Genomic DNA, 15,874 nt, shown 5'->3' with positions numbered 1-15,874 from the left:
AGGTCATGTTTAGTGAAGTGGAAATCTCAGAAATCTGTTTTCTTCCTCTGATGGCTGGGAATGCACAGTGCTCTGGAGCGGACCCTGCCCGTCCGGGGCCTGCAGCTCTCCCCGCAGCCCGGCCGAGCCCAGCTACGCAGAGCAAGGAAGCTGCACCGTGACACCCCGTCCCACACGATGGGAAGGGCCGTGGGAGCCGCTTCTAACTTTCTGCCCCCGGGGGCCCACGGTGAGAACTCACTCCTCTCTCACTGTATGTATTTCCCTCTTACTCTCGTGCGGTTTCAGTGTCAGGTGCCGGCCTGTGGAGGCCTGTGGGTGTTCTCTGTGCGTCTGTGTACCCTCCCCCTGCCCCCCCAATTCACATGCTGGCATCCTGACCCCCAGCGTGACGGTGTCAGGAGGTGGCGCCGGCGGCAGGTGACTAGGTCATGAGGGTGTGGTCCCGTGATGGGATCAGTGCCCTGACAGGACGCGAACGGAGAGCGTGTCCCCCCCTTCCCCCTCCCAGGTGAAGCTGCGTCGAATCTGCCTCCACCCTGACCCTGCGCTCCCAGCCTGCAGGTCTGCGGTGACCTGCTGAAACAGCCGGGGCTGAGTCACTGGGTCCCCGTGACCTCAGCCTTTTCTCCCTGCGGCCCCCAACCCCCCAAGTCAAAAGTTTCCCAAAATTAACCCAGCATTAAAATCCTCAGTTATTAAAGAAAGGTGTTGAAGGTCAAGTCTTCTAATCTGGAAGTGCCCTGTTGACATTCTACTAGAAAACTTTTACTTTGTAAACTTCATAATATTTACTTGTATTTCAAACAGAACCACAGTTGGAAGGGGGCACATTTCAGCCACAGTTTCTTTGGTTTGTATCGAGATCACCCTCAGCTCTTTTCCAAGAAATATGGAGCCTATTTGGTCCACTCCAGAGATTTTATTTCCGCACAAGACAGACCAAGAGCCCGGAATGTTGGAGCCTTCACGGATTTTGTGCAGAAAGCCAAGCTTCAGAAAGTTCAAGGCCAGCCACGCCAGGACTCTCATTTTCCGTCTTCCGGTAATTGCTTGATTGTCTCAAAATGAAACATGTATTCACTTAAAAAAAAAAAGCTCGGAAAAACACCGCATTCACTGAAAATGATGGTTTACACTTTAATTTGGAGCCAGTTATCCAACCGTGGGTTAACCTTCGTCAGTTTGTCCTTTGCCGGCTGGGTTTGCAGCCCCCTCGCCCCTCAGCGCCCCCGGGTATGAGGTGGGCTTGAGAGGGTGGGAGGGGTCCTGGGGGTGCATGTCTTCTGCCAAGGAGGGTAAGCCTGGAGCAGGAAGCCGTCACCCCTTCCTGCGTCCTTTCTGCCTAACACGCAGTTTTGACGCCCACAGGTTCCCCCACCCTTGTCACGGGGACAGGCCTAAGGCCCTGGAAGCAGGCGTCCCTGGGGGCATCTCTGCGCTGCTGCACGGCCCGGCCCGCCCCCTCTGGATCGCCTGTCAGGTGAGAAGGACTTTCTGCCCTGGAGTCCCCATCCCCACAGGAGGCCCAGTTACAGAAATGCGAACCTTGAACCTTTTCATCCCACCGTGCTCGTGGTCTTTCATTTGGGTTCAGATGAACAGCCTGTGACAGTTAGCCCTCAAGAGAGGATGTTTCCAGTCTGAAGCTGCTGACCTTTTTTTTTTTTAAATGCTTGCCTTTTAAAATTTTATTTATTTACTTATTTATTTATGGCTGTGTTGGGTCTTCGTTTCTGTGCGAGGGCTTTCTCTAGTTGTGGCAAGCGGGGGACACTCTTCATCACGGTGCACGGGCCTCTCACTATCGCGGCCTCTCTTGCGGAGCACAGGCTCCAGACGCGCAGGCTCAGTAGTTGTGGCTCACGGGCCCAGTTGCTCCGCGGCATGTGGGATCTTCCCAGACCAGGGCTCGAACCCGCGTCCCCTGCATTAGCAGGCAGATTCTCAACCACTGCACCACCAGGGAAGCCCTGCTGACCTTTGTCAAAATCATCTTCGTTGACGGAGGGGAGACGGCGGTGGCGCGGGACTCAGCACCCTCTCAGAAGCAAGGCCCCCAGAAGTGTGCTCTTTGTTCCATTTTATATTTATCTTCAACTTTTTATTTTGAACTAATTTCAAACTTAGAAAAAGGTTGGGAAAATAGTAAATACAAACAAACAACCCCATACACCCCTTACCTGGGTTTACCGATTCTTACCATGTTGCCGCGTGTTTCGCCCGTCTCCCGGCTTCCCCGCGTCCGTCACCCCTCGATACTGCGTGCGTGAGCCTGTGACGGAGGACGTCCTCCTAAGTAGCCTCACCTGGCGTCAGCCAGAGAGATGGCACAGAGTCTGCACTTTGGTCTGATGTGCAGCCAGGTGGTTAGCCGGGTGGCCGCCCCGTCCATCCTCCTGTCCTCGCCCTCCTGGCCTGGACGCAGCCCGGGATCCCTGCGGCCTTCGGGTGTCACGTCCCTCAGCCTCTCTTTCTCTTCGACAGCCTGGGTATTTCGGAGGAATAGCAGCCAGCTGTGCGGTAGAAGCCCCCTGAGGGTGGGCGGGTCGGGAGCTCTGTCAGGATTGGACTCAGGGACGCATTTTTGGCTGGAGAACCAGGTAAGCGTCGCTGTCCTTCTTGGGCCTCAGACCCTGAGGCGTTAGTGTGTGAAACTCGGTGGCCGGGTCGCGGTGTTGTCTGGTTCTCACTGGACAGTTGTCATCATCCCTCTTGTCATTAATGAGGAACGTGGGGGGAGGCGGTGACACTGACGGTCCCGTGTCTGCACAGAGCCGCCTCCTGCCCCAGGTTTACCGTCCGCTCACAACCCCACTCTTCCTGCAATGCTCGCGGACCGTCAACTTCCCGAGTCCATCGTTCCTTCCACATTGATTAGCCACGTTCTGTCGTAAATAGAATCTTCCCACTTTTAATGCATTATCAATACGGGCTCATGGGTTCATTCCGTAGCTTTATTCTGTGCACAGCAGGTTGTAGGTTATGTGTAACTCCCTGTTGTCCTTATACATTGTCCCTGCTTCGCCAGGGGCGTTCAAGCTGCCCCCAGTGTCCTTTTTTACACCCGTCGTTGTTTTTGATTACCTCCCTGTTTTCTCTGCGACAGGATGCCCTCGCACTGTGTTGTCCCTGTGCTGGATTCACCCGTTTCTCCGAGGACCTGGTTCTTTCGTGAGGTTCTTTCGTGAGGTTCTTTCGTGAGGTTCTGGGAATCGGGATGTAAGTGTGCCATGTGCTCATTGCTAGCGGGTTATCACAGCCTCTAGGCCCTTCCGCCTCGCACGCCCCATCCTGTCCTGCTCTGCAGGGACTCTGGCTATGGTATCAGTGAGGTCACACATGGTCACACGTCCATATGTGCACACAGATGCAGAACTGCCACCCGTGGACAGAATCCAACAACCAAGAAGAGTTTGCAGAATTTTTTTCTTTATTCCAAGGGTGTACAGTCACAGTGCTCTGTGTTCAGTTACTTAACCTCCTCCTTCCCCACCTTGCCTTCAGGTGATCATGATATTAGAGAGACAGTCCTGTGCACTTGTTTCTTTTTGCATTCAGTGTTAGGGTTTTCTCCAATTCTTGTTAATCTGATTGTATTTTTTTGCACATGTAGAATATTATCCAGAAGTCAAAACTGTTCAAAACACTGTGTTTAGAGAAAGGTCACTGCCTTCTCTGTTGCCTCCATCCTGTTCTCTTTATTCCTCGTGACAGATTTCATTCATGTTAACAGCTCTCTTGAACTATAATTCACATACCATCCAATTCATCCATTTATCAAGTGTACAGTGTGGGGAAAACAGTCAATAATTATGTAGCATCCTTGTGTGGTGACAGATGGTAACGGGACTTACCCTGGAGATCCGTTTGTAATGTACAGAAATAATCACTGTTGTATATACTGGTTTGAGATGCCACTTCTCTCGAGCTGGATTTTCTTGGGCGCGTGGCTCCGTCTCTGGTCTTGGTGTCCTCTCCCGTTGGTCATTGTTGGTCAGTCCAGCGGTTTTTCCATCATAGAGACTCTGTGGGTTGTTTCAGTGTTTTCTAGCTACTTTTGTGTATTTTTCCAAATGAACTGTAATATCATACAGTTTTGTTGAACTGCAAAAAACAAAAAAAGGGGGTTATTGGTCTTTTGTTGAGTTCTCATTCATTTCGCAGTAACTTGGAGGCGTCTGACATCTTGGTGGTGCAGAGGCACCAGTCCCAGGACAAGGAAAGCCTTTCCGCTTGTTCACGTCTGCTCTTCCCGTCACCAGCACTGCGCAGCCAACTGCCCACAACTCGGTGGGTTGAAACACCTGCCGCTTCTCAGTCAGGAGTCACGGGTGGTTGGCTGGGCCCTGCTCTGTTCTATGCGGTCACCCAGCCGCCCTGCAGGGCCCGGGGCAGCTTTGCCACCTGCGGGAGGGCTGCTCCGGTGAGGGCCTCTCCTCCACGTGGCCTCAGGCCTTTCCCGCGGCAGCTGCGCAAGTTCAGAGGACTTGTGGCTTCTCAGGCTCATGGTGCAGAGACAGGAGGTGAGGCTGCCAGTCCCATCCTGCCTGAATTCTGCCACATTCTGTTGTCACAAAGCTGACCCAGACCCAAGGGCAGGCAGGCGTGGGACCCTGAGCTCAGCGATAGCCAGGCCAGAGGGTTCGCGGCCGGCTTCAGTCTGACATGTCCGCTTCTGTGTGTCCGGGATGTTTCAGGTTCTCCTAGTGCAGGTTTTGCACACAGGCCAGAGGGCTCGCGGCCGGCTTCAGTCTGACGTGTCCGCTTCTGTGTGTCCGGGATGTTTCAGGTTCTCCTAGTGCAGGTTTTGCACACAGGCCAGAGGGCTCGCGGCCGGCTTCAGTCTGACGTGTCCGCTTCTGTGTGTCCGGGATGTTTCAGGTTCTCCTAGTGCAGGTTTTGCACACAGGCCAGAGGGCTCGCGGCCGGCTTCAGTCTGACGTGTCCGCTTCTGTGTGTCCGGGATGTTTCAGGTTCTCCTAGTGCAGGTTTTGCACACAGGCCAGAGGGCTCGCGGCCGGCTTCAGTCTGACGTGTCCGCTTCTGTGTGTCCGGGATGTTTCAGGTTCTCCTAGTGCAGGTTTTGCACACTTCTTGGCTGGTGTGCTCCTGAGCTGCTCGTTGCTTTTCTCGCTGTCTTTAAAGGGCTCTTCTCTCCCGTTGTATTTGCTTATAACTTGTGTACATGAAGGTTACTGCTTTTTGCATGTCAATTTATATCCTGCTAACTTGAATTTTTTTTTTGAGTTAGTTTTGTCATTGGTTATCTAGATTTTCCAAGCATAATACCATCCTGTGTATAGAGATGCTTGTACTGCTTTTCCAGTTGTTAGGCCCATCTTTGTTTTTTCTTGTCTAGTTATATTGGCGAATACCCAACAGGATGTTAAACAGCAGAGATAGTAAAGTCCTTGCAGACTCCTCGGTATCCCCTTCTGGGAACCTGTGCCTTTAGGGTATTTTCGTGATAAGAAGTATCCATCTGTTCAGATTATCTGAAGTGCTTCTGTTAAGAATGGGTGTTGAATTTTGTTAAAATTTTTTTCCAGCATCTTGGAGGTAATCATGCAGCTTTTCATCTCAGACCTATTAAGATGGTATTGATAGATTTCCCGTATCAAACTACCCTGTGTTCCTGCACAAATCTCATTTGGTTGTTAACTTCTGCTTTTTTTTTAAAGTTTATTTTTGGCTGTGCTGGGTCTTCATTGCTGCACATGGGCTTTCTCTAGTTGTGGCGAGCGGGGGGCTACTCTTCATTGCGGTGCACGGGCTTCTCATTGCGGTGGCTTCTCTTGTTGCGGAGCACGGGCTCTAGGCGCACGGGCTTCAGTAGTTGAAGTTTGCGGGCTATAGAGCGCAGGCTCAGCAGTTGTGGTGCACGGGCTTAGTTGCTCCGCGGCATGTGGGATCTTCCTGGACCAGGGCTTGAACCTGTGTCCCCTGCATTGGCAGGCAGATTCTTAACCACTGCACCACCAAGGAAGTCCGACTTTTGCTTTCTTAATGTGGTATGAGAGTCTGCTTTACTTGCTAATATTTTGTTTGAAACTTTACATAGTATTTTATTTGAATTTTACAAGTTCATAAATGATATTGGTCTAAAATTTTCTTTTGTGTGTGAGGGCTCTCAATCAGTTTTAGGTATGTTATGCTTGCTTGATAAAAGAAAATTGAAATCTGTTCTCTGCAATAATTTCATATTGGAGCTATCTGAACTGTAAAAGTTTGGTGGAACTCTCTATTTTGAAACTGCCTGGGCTTGGTCCTTTTTTTGTGGGGTAGTTCCCTGATGAATTTCTGTATTTCTTCAGTGTAAACCAGCCCCTTTATGCTTTGTCACAACTGGGGTTGAATTCAGTAAAATTTTTTCCTAGGAAATTATCTATTTCATCTACATTTTCAATTTTGTTTGCATAGAGGTCTCAGTAAGTTTCTTTTTTAAAAAAAATAGTTTATTTTATTTATTTACTTTTGGCTGTGTTGGGTCTTCATTGCTGCACGTGGGCTTTCTCCAGCTGTGGCCAGCGGGAGCTACTCTTCGTTGCAGTGCGCGGGCTTCTCCTTGCGGTGGCTTCTCTCATTGTGGAGCACGGGCTCTAGGCACACAGGCTCAGTAGTTGTGGCTCACTGGCTCTAGAGCGCAGGCTCAGTAGGTGTGGCGCACGGGCTTAGTTGCTTCGCAGCATGTGGGATCTTCCTGGACCAGGGATCAAACCCGTGTCCCCTGCATTGATTGGCAGGCAGATTCACAACCACTGTGCCACCAGGGAAGCCCCTCAATAGGTTTCTTAAGAGACTCAAAATAGAAAATTCAGATTTCAAAATTTAAAAGAGAGTTTTGAGATAACTGATTCTGTGCATGTAACTATGTAGTGATAGATAATTTTTTTTCTTGTCTTTCTTAGTTCTAGTGTAGTAAGGTGTTCTAATAAATGAAATCATGCTTAGAACGCACAGTCCGGGAAATGAAACTCAGTTTTAATACATCAGTTGACAATTACTTTCAGTATCTTGGGTGTCATTTACAATCCTGCAAATAATAAACTCGTAGCTTTTAACATTCAGGCCGAACAGTCACCTGACTGGGCCTCTTAAGCAGAAGATGAAAATAAAAATCACTTACTGTTTTGTCAGTGGAAATGTTATAGGCCAGTTAACAAACTCTGAAACTTATGGACACGAATTTGAGCCCAGTTAGTTTCAGTGTACGAATCATACAGGCTCTTGGGCTGTGAGGAGAAAGCTTTAGTATACTTAGTATACTTGGTCTATAAAAGAATTGTTTACCCTTAAGAAGTTCAAGTAGGAACCACTGTCCTCCTCGGCCACTTCCTGAGATCAGGGCAGGCAGAGCCTTTGTTGTCAGGCCTCAGGTGAGGACACTGGGCCCATCACCCTCCTTAGGTCCGGCACCACTGGTCAGCGGCAGGGCCCTCTTCCCTTAAGGACTGTGACTTTCTTCCCTGTCCCCACTCCGTCCCCCAGTCCTCTGTTGGGGCTCGCCCTGCGCTGCTGTCCCGCGTCGGATCGCTTCCCAGCAGACACTGAGACGAGGGCGGGTAGCACACTCCGTGCTGGAGGGAGGCGGCTGGAGCAGGAAAGGGGGAGAGGAGGCCAGCTCTCAGTCCACCGCTGGCAGCCGGATGGATCCTGGCCCGGGAAGCACGGACAGCCCTGAGGCCCGGCTCTGCAGTAGTGGGTGGGGCTGCTTCTGGGCGTCAGTGCCAGCATTTCCCTGCCTGCCCTGGGTGCAGCCACTCTGCAGACAGAGGGACCAGCTGGCCAGGGGACACGGTCAGGGCGCCGACTGCAAGTTTTATGTGAACATGTTCCTTTAAAAACACGTATTGTTGTCATTTTGTACAAATGGCATTGGGTACGGATGTTGGTTGTTCACCCACTCAGTACTTTTTTGTGTGGAGACAGACGTTCTCTCTGTCATTTCCAGGTCCAGCCGGGGACCCGTGTCGCTCCAATCCAGGCCTTCAGCGCTGCCCACCCGGACGGGCTCCGGCTCCGCAGGGTCACAGCCGTGCTGCAGGGGACACCCGTGTGCCCCACCTGCTGTGGGCCGGAGCCTCGGGGTCATCGCAGGAGTGGAAGCGCTGGGTCCAGGCCTCCGCGGATCTTCTTCTCCCGGCTGACACCAGGGGGCTCAGGTCTGCGTGGCTTGGCCCCCTGCCCTGCCGGGCCCGAGCAGACGCTGGGGTCCCGGCACCGCCCCTCCCGTCTCTTCCGACCATGTGGCTACTCGTGCTTGCCAGCTGTGTCGCCGGTGCAGGCTCATCGTGAGGGCTCCCTGTTCCCATTGATCTGTTTGCGGTGTGGGGGGTCCCTCTTCTTCCTGATGATTCTGTGCCTCTTGAAGCCCGGTTGCCCGTCGAGCACCTCGGAGTCGGTGTCTCCCCAGCCGTCACCTCCAGGCTCTCTGCGCCTCTGCAGGTCACGCAGGGGAGGGTCTCGTGAGAGCGCGTTCTCCAGCTCAACAGCCGCGGTTCTGTTTAGTCTGATGCATCTAATGTAACTACTCATCTGGGTGGACGCAGGCCTGATCTGCTCTTGTTCATCGTGCCCATGCCTCTTCTGAGTCGGTCCGTTGTTCTCATGCTCCATTGTAATTTCTCCTTTTTAACTGTGCGCTCAGCTTTCAGGGGCTGCTCTGGGAATCACGTTCTTCATCCTTAGCCCGTCAGTCCAGGTTATTCCGTATCGTGTGACGTGAGAGCGTTGATTGTCCTCCAGTTTCTATAACGTGTATTGATTGAAGTTTCCACTTTGCTCTTGTTGCAATTTCACCATTTATATTTTCAAAAAATGTCTTTCATCTACACTTCATAATTATTAATGCATGCTTTTTAAAAATATACTTTATTTTGGCAAACCTCTTAATGTCTAGTTGTTTTGGTTGGTTCTATAGTTTATTTGTATCTCCTCAAGATTTGTTTATATCACTCATCTTTCCAAGCAGTAGGGGTTTTTGGTTATTCTTTTTTTTTTCCAATAAGCTATTTATTTGTCCTTATATTTATGTCCTTCCTTCTTGTTACTTTAGTTTTCCTCTTTGTAAATTTTTATATTGAATATTGTTTTCCTTTAAGTATTGCTTTAACTTTGTCCCACAAATTCTGACATTTTTGTTTTCATTTTCATTCAGTTCTAAATATTTCTTAACCCCCTTCTGATTTACTTTTAAATGCAAGCGTTATTTAGTAATGTTATTTTCTTTCCAAAAATGTGGTATTTAGAAAAAAAAGTCTATCGTTTTGGTATTTGTTTGGAAATGTATTGTCCTGTTCTAGAAAGAACATGACCACTTTGTTACTTTGGAATTTATTGTGTTTCCTTCTGTCCAGCAGCTGCCCGGGCGCTTTTGTCTCAGGCACAGCCCCCAGTGCCTGCCGCTGACTGGACATCGCTGGGCCACGGTGCTTTCGATTCCCTGATGAAGGAAGCAAGGCTGTGGTCCTCCTGGTCTGAGACATCTGGTAAGTGGTGGAACCTGTGTGTCAACCCCAGGTGTTCTTCCCTACTGGGTGCCTTGGTTGGGATTTTTCTTTTGGCGAGAGGGGAGGCATAGGACTTAGTCATCTGGTTTTGAGCAGAGCACCACTTTAACTAGGTTTTCCCTTCTGGGTCAAGGAGTGTCTCGGTCTCCCGGCACTGCCTACAGTCGCCCCCTATCAGACCACGGCTCATCTGCACGCCGGGTGGAACAGCAGGTAGGAAACTTTCCATTCTTGTGCTAGGGAACTGTGACCCTGAGAAGCCCTGGACACTAGTCTGGTTCTGGTGACACTGGCTGTGTGAAAGAATGTGAAATCAGAGCTCTATTCCATCTTGGAGTCCCCTAGGGTGTATTTTACAAAACTGGGACATTTTCAGCTAGGCTCCTATGTAAAGGAAGAAAATGTTATTTTATTGTAACACTGCTTAGCCCCAGTATTTCTTGGGGTCCAGGGAGAAATGGCCCCAGTAGCTCTCTAAATCACACCACCATATTTCATCTAAAACTGGGGAAGGTAAATGGTATGAAATTCTTTAGCCTTTATGCTATTGAATCAAAGTGAGCCTTTTGGAATGGGTTTGGCTCTTATCTTGGGTAGGTATGTGTTTGTGTCTTGGTGCATGAGTCCAAACCCTGTTTTCTCTTCCTGGTTTTGAACCCTGTTAGGGGTCCTGGTTTTGGGGGAGACCCCACTGGTAGGAGGGAAACTGAAAGGATTAATTGTTCTCAGAGACCGTCCTGGTATTGACCCTCGTTACAGGGCCCTGGTAACCTGAACGTGGTGTAGACACTCGTAGAAACTGCTTAGTTTGCTCTTCAGCCTGATTTAGAGCCACCTACAAGTTTGTCCGGAAGTGAGCTGTGTGAATGTGAGTGAATGATATGCACTATTGTGTTATTTAAACTGAATTGGCTATTTGGGTACTGAAGGAACTCTCACCTTGAAAATGGCCAAAATGGGGCTCTCTTGATGTTCTAAAAGACTGGTTGCTGCATATGCAGTGAGAGGAAGCTGGCTTCCTAAGAGGAACTTGCTTTACTCTCCCTGTGCCTTTGAGATACAGATGTTCTGACAATCTCCAGTTCCTGAGACTGAAGCGAAAAAAGGGAAGGAGAGTTTTAACTCAAGCAGGAAAACTGAGATCTGTGTCTATATGGGTGTCTGTGTATGTTATAGAGATATGTCTTTACCTCCAGATGCTATCAAAATTAATTTGTAAATGAGCTCTATGTAATTGGCTTAAAGGAAATTAAATGCTTATCTAAATTCTCAGAAATATAAAAGTAACTAACCCAAATGAATTTCAGGTTCACATGATCTGGGAAATATTCAGTATTAAATATCTGGTGTTAAAGTTTAAGCTTGTTGATGCCTGAAGACAGAGATGCCTTCAGAGGCATGAACTATAATTTTTATTGTATTTAGGAAAGTTAGTAAGATCTTATTAATCCTGTTACAGAATCGTCACAAGGAAAATAACTTGATACAATGGAACTTTTAAGTAAGTTAAATGTAAATAAGAAGAGTTCTGGGAGTTGAACTTTGGGAATAACTATGTTTTAGAAAATCTACTTAAAAATAGTCTCTCTCGATTTTGGCAATTTGAAACTTTAGAGTTTTGCTAAATTAATTGCTAAATGAGTCTAAGTTTACCCACTTTTGTCTTATGAGAGAAAACCTAAACACGTTTGGGTTTGGGTTTTTTAGACACACGTCTTATACCACATTGAGGAAAGAAATTATGCTATGAGAAGATGTATGTTTCTGGAGGCTGTAAAACATATTCATAAGTTTTCCAATCAGGAAACGGTGGTATGATCACAAATGCTTCTTTGTTTTTGCCAGAGATTACAGTTTCTAACGGTTAAAAGTTGTAATATATGTAAAGCTACTAAAATAAGGGAAACATTTCAGTATATAAGAAAAGTAGGATGTTTGTTTTCATTAAAAGAAGGTAAGAGGAGTGAAAATGCATTTTGTTAAGGGGAAAAGTAATTTGGTCCTAAAGCTGGTTATTTCTAAATAGGAAAGAAAATAAGGGACAAGCTAATATGGAAAAAAAGGTGTGACAGGTTAAAAAAAAGGAACCCGGAACCCCAAAGCATCTGAGAGAGACTAAACTAAGATTGCTCAGTATGTTTAATTACATGGGAAGCATTCTCAAATGAGTGTTAAGCCTCCTTAGGTTATACTGTATGGGTAAATGTTATTAATATATTCTAGAAATTATATGGAATTCTGAAAAATCTGGTGGTTGATAATATATCATAATTCTAGTTTTGTTAATTGAGGTCTATTTACTAAGACTCACCTCCCAGGTAGCTCATTATGTTACATAATTTATTTTATATTGGAGTATATAGTTGATTAACAAGGTTGTTAGTCTCAGGTGTACAGCAAAGTGATACAGTTATACATATACATGTATCTATTCTCATTTAAATTCTTTTCCCATTTAGGTTGTTACATAATATTGAGCAGAGTTCCCTGTGCTATGCAGTAGGTCCTTGTTGGTTATCTATTTTATATATAGTAGTGTGTATATGTTAATCCCAAACTCCTTAACTATCCCAGCTATGTTACATAATTGTCAAGTTTAATTGAATTATTAAAGGACACTCAAGTTTGTTTCTGAAGCTTATCACAGCAGTCTCTCTTTGGATAAAGATCATACATACTGGAAAAGGCATCATTGAAAGGACTGTCTCCAACCTAGATGGAAGGACTCTTACGAGGTACTACTTTTTAATTAAGCATCAATGATATTTTTTATTGAAGTATAGTTTATTTACAGTGTTGTTTGGAGAGTACAGCAGAGTGATTCAGTTATGTATACGTATATGTATCTCTTCTTTTTCAGATTCTTATTGGCTCTTACAAGATATTGAGTATAGTTCCCTGGGCTATACAGTAGGTCCTTGTTTATTTTATATACCATAGTATGGGTATGTTAATCCCAGACTCCTAATTAAAGTTGGTCAGGCACAGTGAAGCTGAAGGGAATTGATACAAATTCATATGTGACAACTTCACTAGATAATCTTTTTTCTATCCTGAACACTGAGGGCAACACACCCTGCAACCCTCTCCTGCACACTGTCTTTACAAACCCTCCCCTAAAAGATGGGGTGGTGGCGCAGGGGGTTCAGGTCTTTTGAGCACAAGCTGCCCGTCCTCCTTGTTTGGCCCCAGGTTGGATGCCTTACAAACGCTGCACTTTCCTTCACCACAACCTGGCCTTGCACCCCAGTTTGGTTCGCTAACAATGGGCTGGGAGAGCTCGCCAGGTAGCCATGTCTTTTCTCACCTGTCAGACAGGTGGGACAGAGCCAGTTTGTAGAAACGCTCTCCTCTCTGCAGCCCCTTATACAGGCGAACCTTGAATTGCATGGGTCCACTCAAAGGTGGATTTTATTCAATAAATATATTCGAAATTTTTTGGAGATTCGCAACAATTTGAAAAAACTCAAACCACACAGCCTAGAAATATTAAAACGAGAGTCAGGTATGTCATGAATGCATGAAATACATGTAGGTACTAGTCTATCCGTACACAGGCATAAGGTGAGTGGTATTTGATATAAAATTAAGAATGTGTTAGTGCTCTTACTGTTTTAGATCTTTGCCTCTCTCGTAGTTGGACAGACGGTAGATTAGCCTATCACAGATAAATGTCTTTTTATGTAACAATGTTTCCAATACCGTGTTATGAATACGACTTATGTTATAAGCCATAAAAAACATACCAAGTCATTCATTACCGTATAGGCTAGGCCACTGTGAAGCACTCGTGTCAACCGCACCAGACTGCTGCTGACTGAAGAAAAACGCACAACCTTCAGTTTGTGGGGGCCTTACTGAAGACTATGTAGTCTGTCAGGCCTGAGAGGCTACGGAGGAGCCAGGGTACGTAGGAGTTTTTTGCTTGAAATAGGAAATGCTGAACAAAGATTCCTGCTAACCACAAAAACAGGCATCTCAGGTTAATGCTTTTAGTGCTTTTCTATGCATGAGAAGATGCAAGTCTGGGCTCAGTGAAAATATCCTTCAGGTGTGCGTATCAGGTGTGATCTTAACTGAGGCCAGTATCCAGAGCACAGAAGGTGGCCTGTTACCCTCCATTCATGGCCAGTTTGTCCCACGGTGCTGGGAAATCTCATTTCGTAGGTCAGATGAGGACTTGAGAGGCCAATGTAGTATTTTTGGATTAGGCCCTGTTGCCTAAAATTCTCTGGATCACCGGTCTTAACTAATCTGTTATGATCCGGGAAGTGTTTTTCCTTGTTTCTTCTCATATCTAGAGTTGCACCATTCCAGTTATTCAGTATAGAGTCATATATGTGACTGACTGCCTCAAGATTTTAGCCCTCATTAATTTTGTCAAAGGCCTGGTTACACATTGGGTAATACAAGAGACAACGATCTTATAAAACAGACAGGATATCATACAGGTAGTAACATTAATAACGTCATAAGCAGGGAATTAAGCCATGAGGTTCCAGAACCAAACCAGCTCCCTACAACCATCACCAAGACTAGGAAGTGAATCACTTAAGGCAGAAATCTGGTTTTTCATGTGGTCATTAAATGCATCCTAGTAGAGGATTTGTCTGGTATGAAAACACAGCATTCGGTTTGAATTATAGCACAGGTGCCTCCTTGAGATGCTATAAGGCTATTAAGGGCCATGTGATTCTGTAATACCACTTTTCTCATCATAGAGGCAGCCTCAATGATTAATCATTTAGGGGCTTTTGGGTGAATTCTGTTAAGGCTTTGATATGGGGAGGTACATCTTCCAATCCTACTTTGATATGGGGAGGTACATCTTCCAATCCTACTTTGATATGGGGAGGTACATCTTCCAATCCTACTAATAGCATAAAAATAGATGCTACATGATCATACCAGGGGAATACAGATCTCTTGGTAAATTTGCTGGAGTCATCTCTAAATTAGCACACAAGTGGCCTTGAGCCCTAGGGAATCCTAAAGTACATCTTCCCATCCATCCTGGAAGAAGCCAGGGATGTAGATTAGTGCCACAAAACCACTGAGTTCCATTAGGTGCAACCCAGCATACTCCTGGGTGCCTGACCCAGTCTGTTCCATATCAATCACTATCTTTAAGGGAAATGATGATACACTGACATTTTTCATTAAGGCACCCAGCCTAATTTTCTGGTGTTATTAGGCTGAATATCTTTAGTGTGATTTAATTGTTCCCAACATAGGGGGGCGCCTTAAGGGACCACAGCCTGGTATTAGCCATATAAACCTATCCCATAACTGAGGGGGGGGTCCCTCCTAATAGTCAGGAAGTTATCATTTTTGACTGAAATTTAGCTTGTTGCTCTGACTGAGCTTGAGTAACTTTAAGGGAAAACTCATTTATGGCCAAAGTCAAAGCAAGAATGTTTGACTGGCCAAGTGAGGGGTTCCCATAGGAGCATCAGTTGCAGCTCAGACAGAACTACTTTTTTCTAAAATTTTCTACAGGCCATCCAATCAGAGCCTTGGAGAGGAGAAACCCACTAACCAGAAGTAGTGGATGTAGGTAACTGACCACAAACCCAACAATTGCAATGACTTCTAAAATCTGCATAGGATCGTACCCATGACAGAAAAACATTTGATTCATGTGCATAAAGGCCAAGAAATCAAAAAATGTTATAAATAATCATACGGTCAGGTCCAGCACCTTGGGATAGCTGTCTCCTGATGTCGTCAACTTCTCGTCCTGGCGTTGGTGTTTCTTTCCTATCAGAGCATCGCTTTAAGGTGCATCGCTTTAAGGTGAGTTTGAGGTCAGCAGTCCTCTCTATAGACCAGACCAGTGCCTCTTTAGGTGGGAAATATGAATCCAAGAGTCAGTTACCTTCGATTTTGCTGTGCATGAGCTACTTAAAAGAACCTGATAGGGACTTTCCATCGAGGTTGGAGAGAGTCCTTTAAATGATGCCTTTTCCAGTATACAGAGTCTCCTGGTTGTAGGTCATAGGGCATCTGATCATCATTTAAAGAAAGCATACTGTGATAAGTTATGCTTTAACTTATACATTAACACTTATATGCATTAAGTGTTAATGCATTAACTTATGCATTAACACTTATAATGTCCTGTTAATTCAATCAAACCCTTGCAATAACGTAACCTATCCCTTTTCATTACTATAGGTTCATATAATCCCTCATCCAGTCTCACTGGTCTCCCCCTGATAATCTCAAAAGGAAACAAATGTTTTCCAAAACAGGTGGATCTGAGGTTGAGGAGAACCAATGGAAGGGCCTCAGGCCAGGTAAGGAATAAGCATTCATCATCTTAGCCAGTTGGGTTTTAATTGTTCCATTTGTTCTTTCTA

At 46.3% G+C, this 15,874-nt stretch overlaps 1 protein-coding gene across 33 annotated transcripts in view; it reads left to right on the top strand.

The window, feature by feature from the left end:
- Nucleotides 1–15,874, top strand: part of CLN8 (CLN8 transmembrane ER and ERGIC protein) — a 59,650-nt gene that overhangs the window by 13,879 nt on the left and 29,897 nt on the right. For 12 of the 33 annotated variants that reach the window (XR_016391074.1, XR_016391073.1, XR_016391072.1 and 9 more), the window contains 3 exons: nucleotides 7,955–8,165; nucleotides 9,363–9,491; nucleotides 15,690–15,811. Coding sequence is in view for 22 of the 33 variants with exons in the window: in XM_089903608.1 (XP_089759734.1) it covers nucleotides 7,955–8,165; nucleotides 9,363–9,491; nucleotides 15,690–15,811 (462 nt within the window). In the remaining 11 variants the exon portion in view is untranslated. The other 21 variants (XR_016391075.1, XR_016391076.1, XM_089903615.1 and 18 more) reach the window with 19 other exon arrangements.

The sequence above is a fragment of the Delphinapterus leucas genome, chromosome 21, assembly GCF_059928025.1.
Source record: "Delphinapterus leucas isolate spDelLeu-1000000601 "Yukka" chromosome 21, BTC_Dleu_Yukka2, whole genome shotgun sequence".
Classification (NCBI taxonomy): Eukaryota; Metazoa; Chordata; class Mammalia; order Artiodactyla; family Monodontidae; genus Delphinapterus; species Delphinapterus leucas.
The sequence above is the reverse complement of the archived record's forward strand: the minus strand, read 5'-3'. Positions and strand labels throughout refer to the sequence as shown.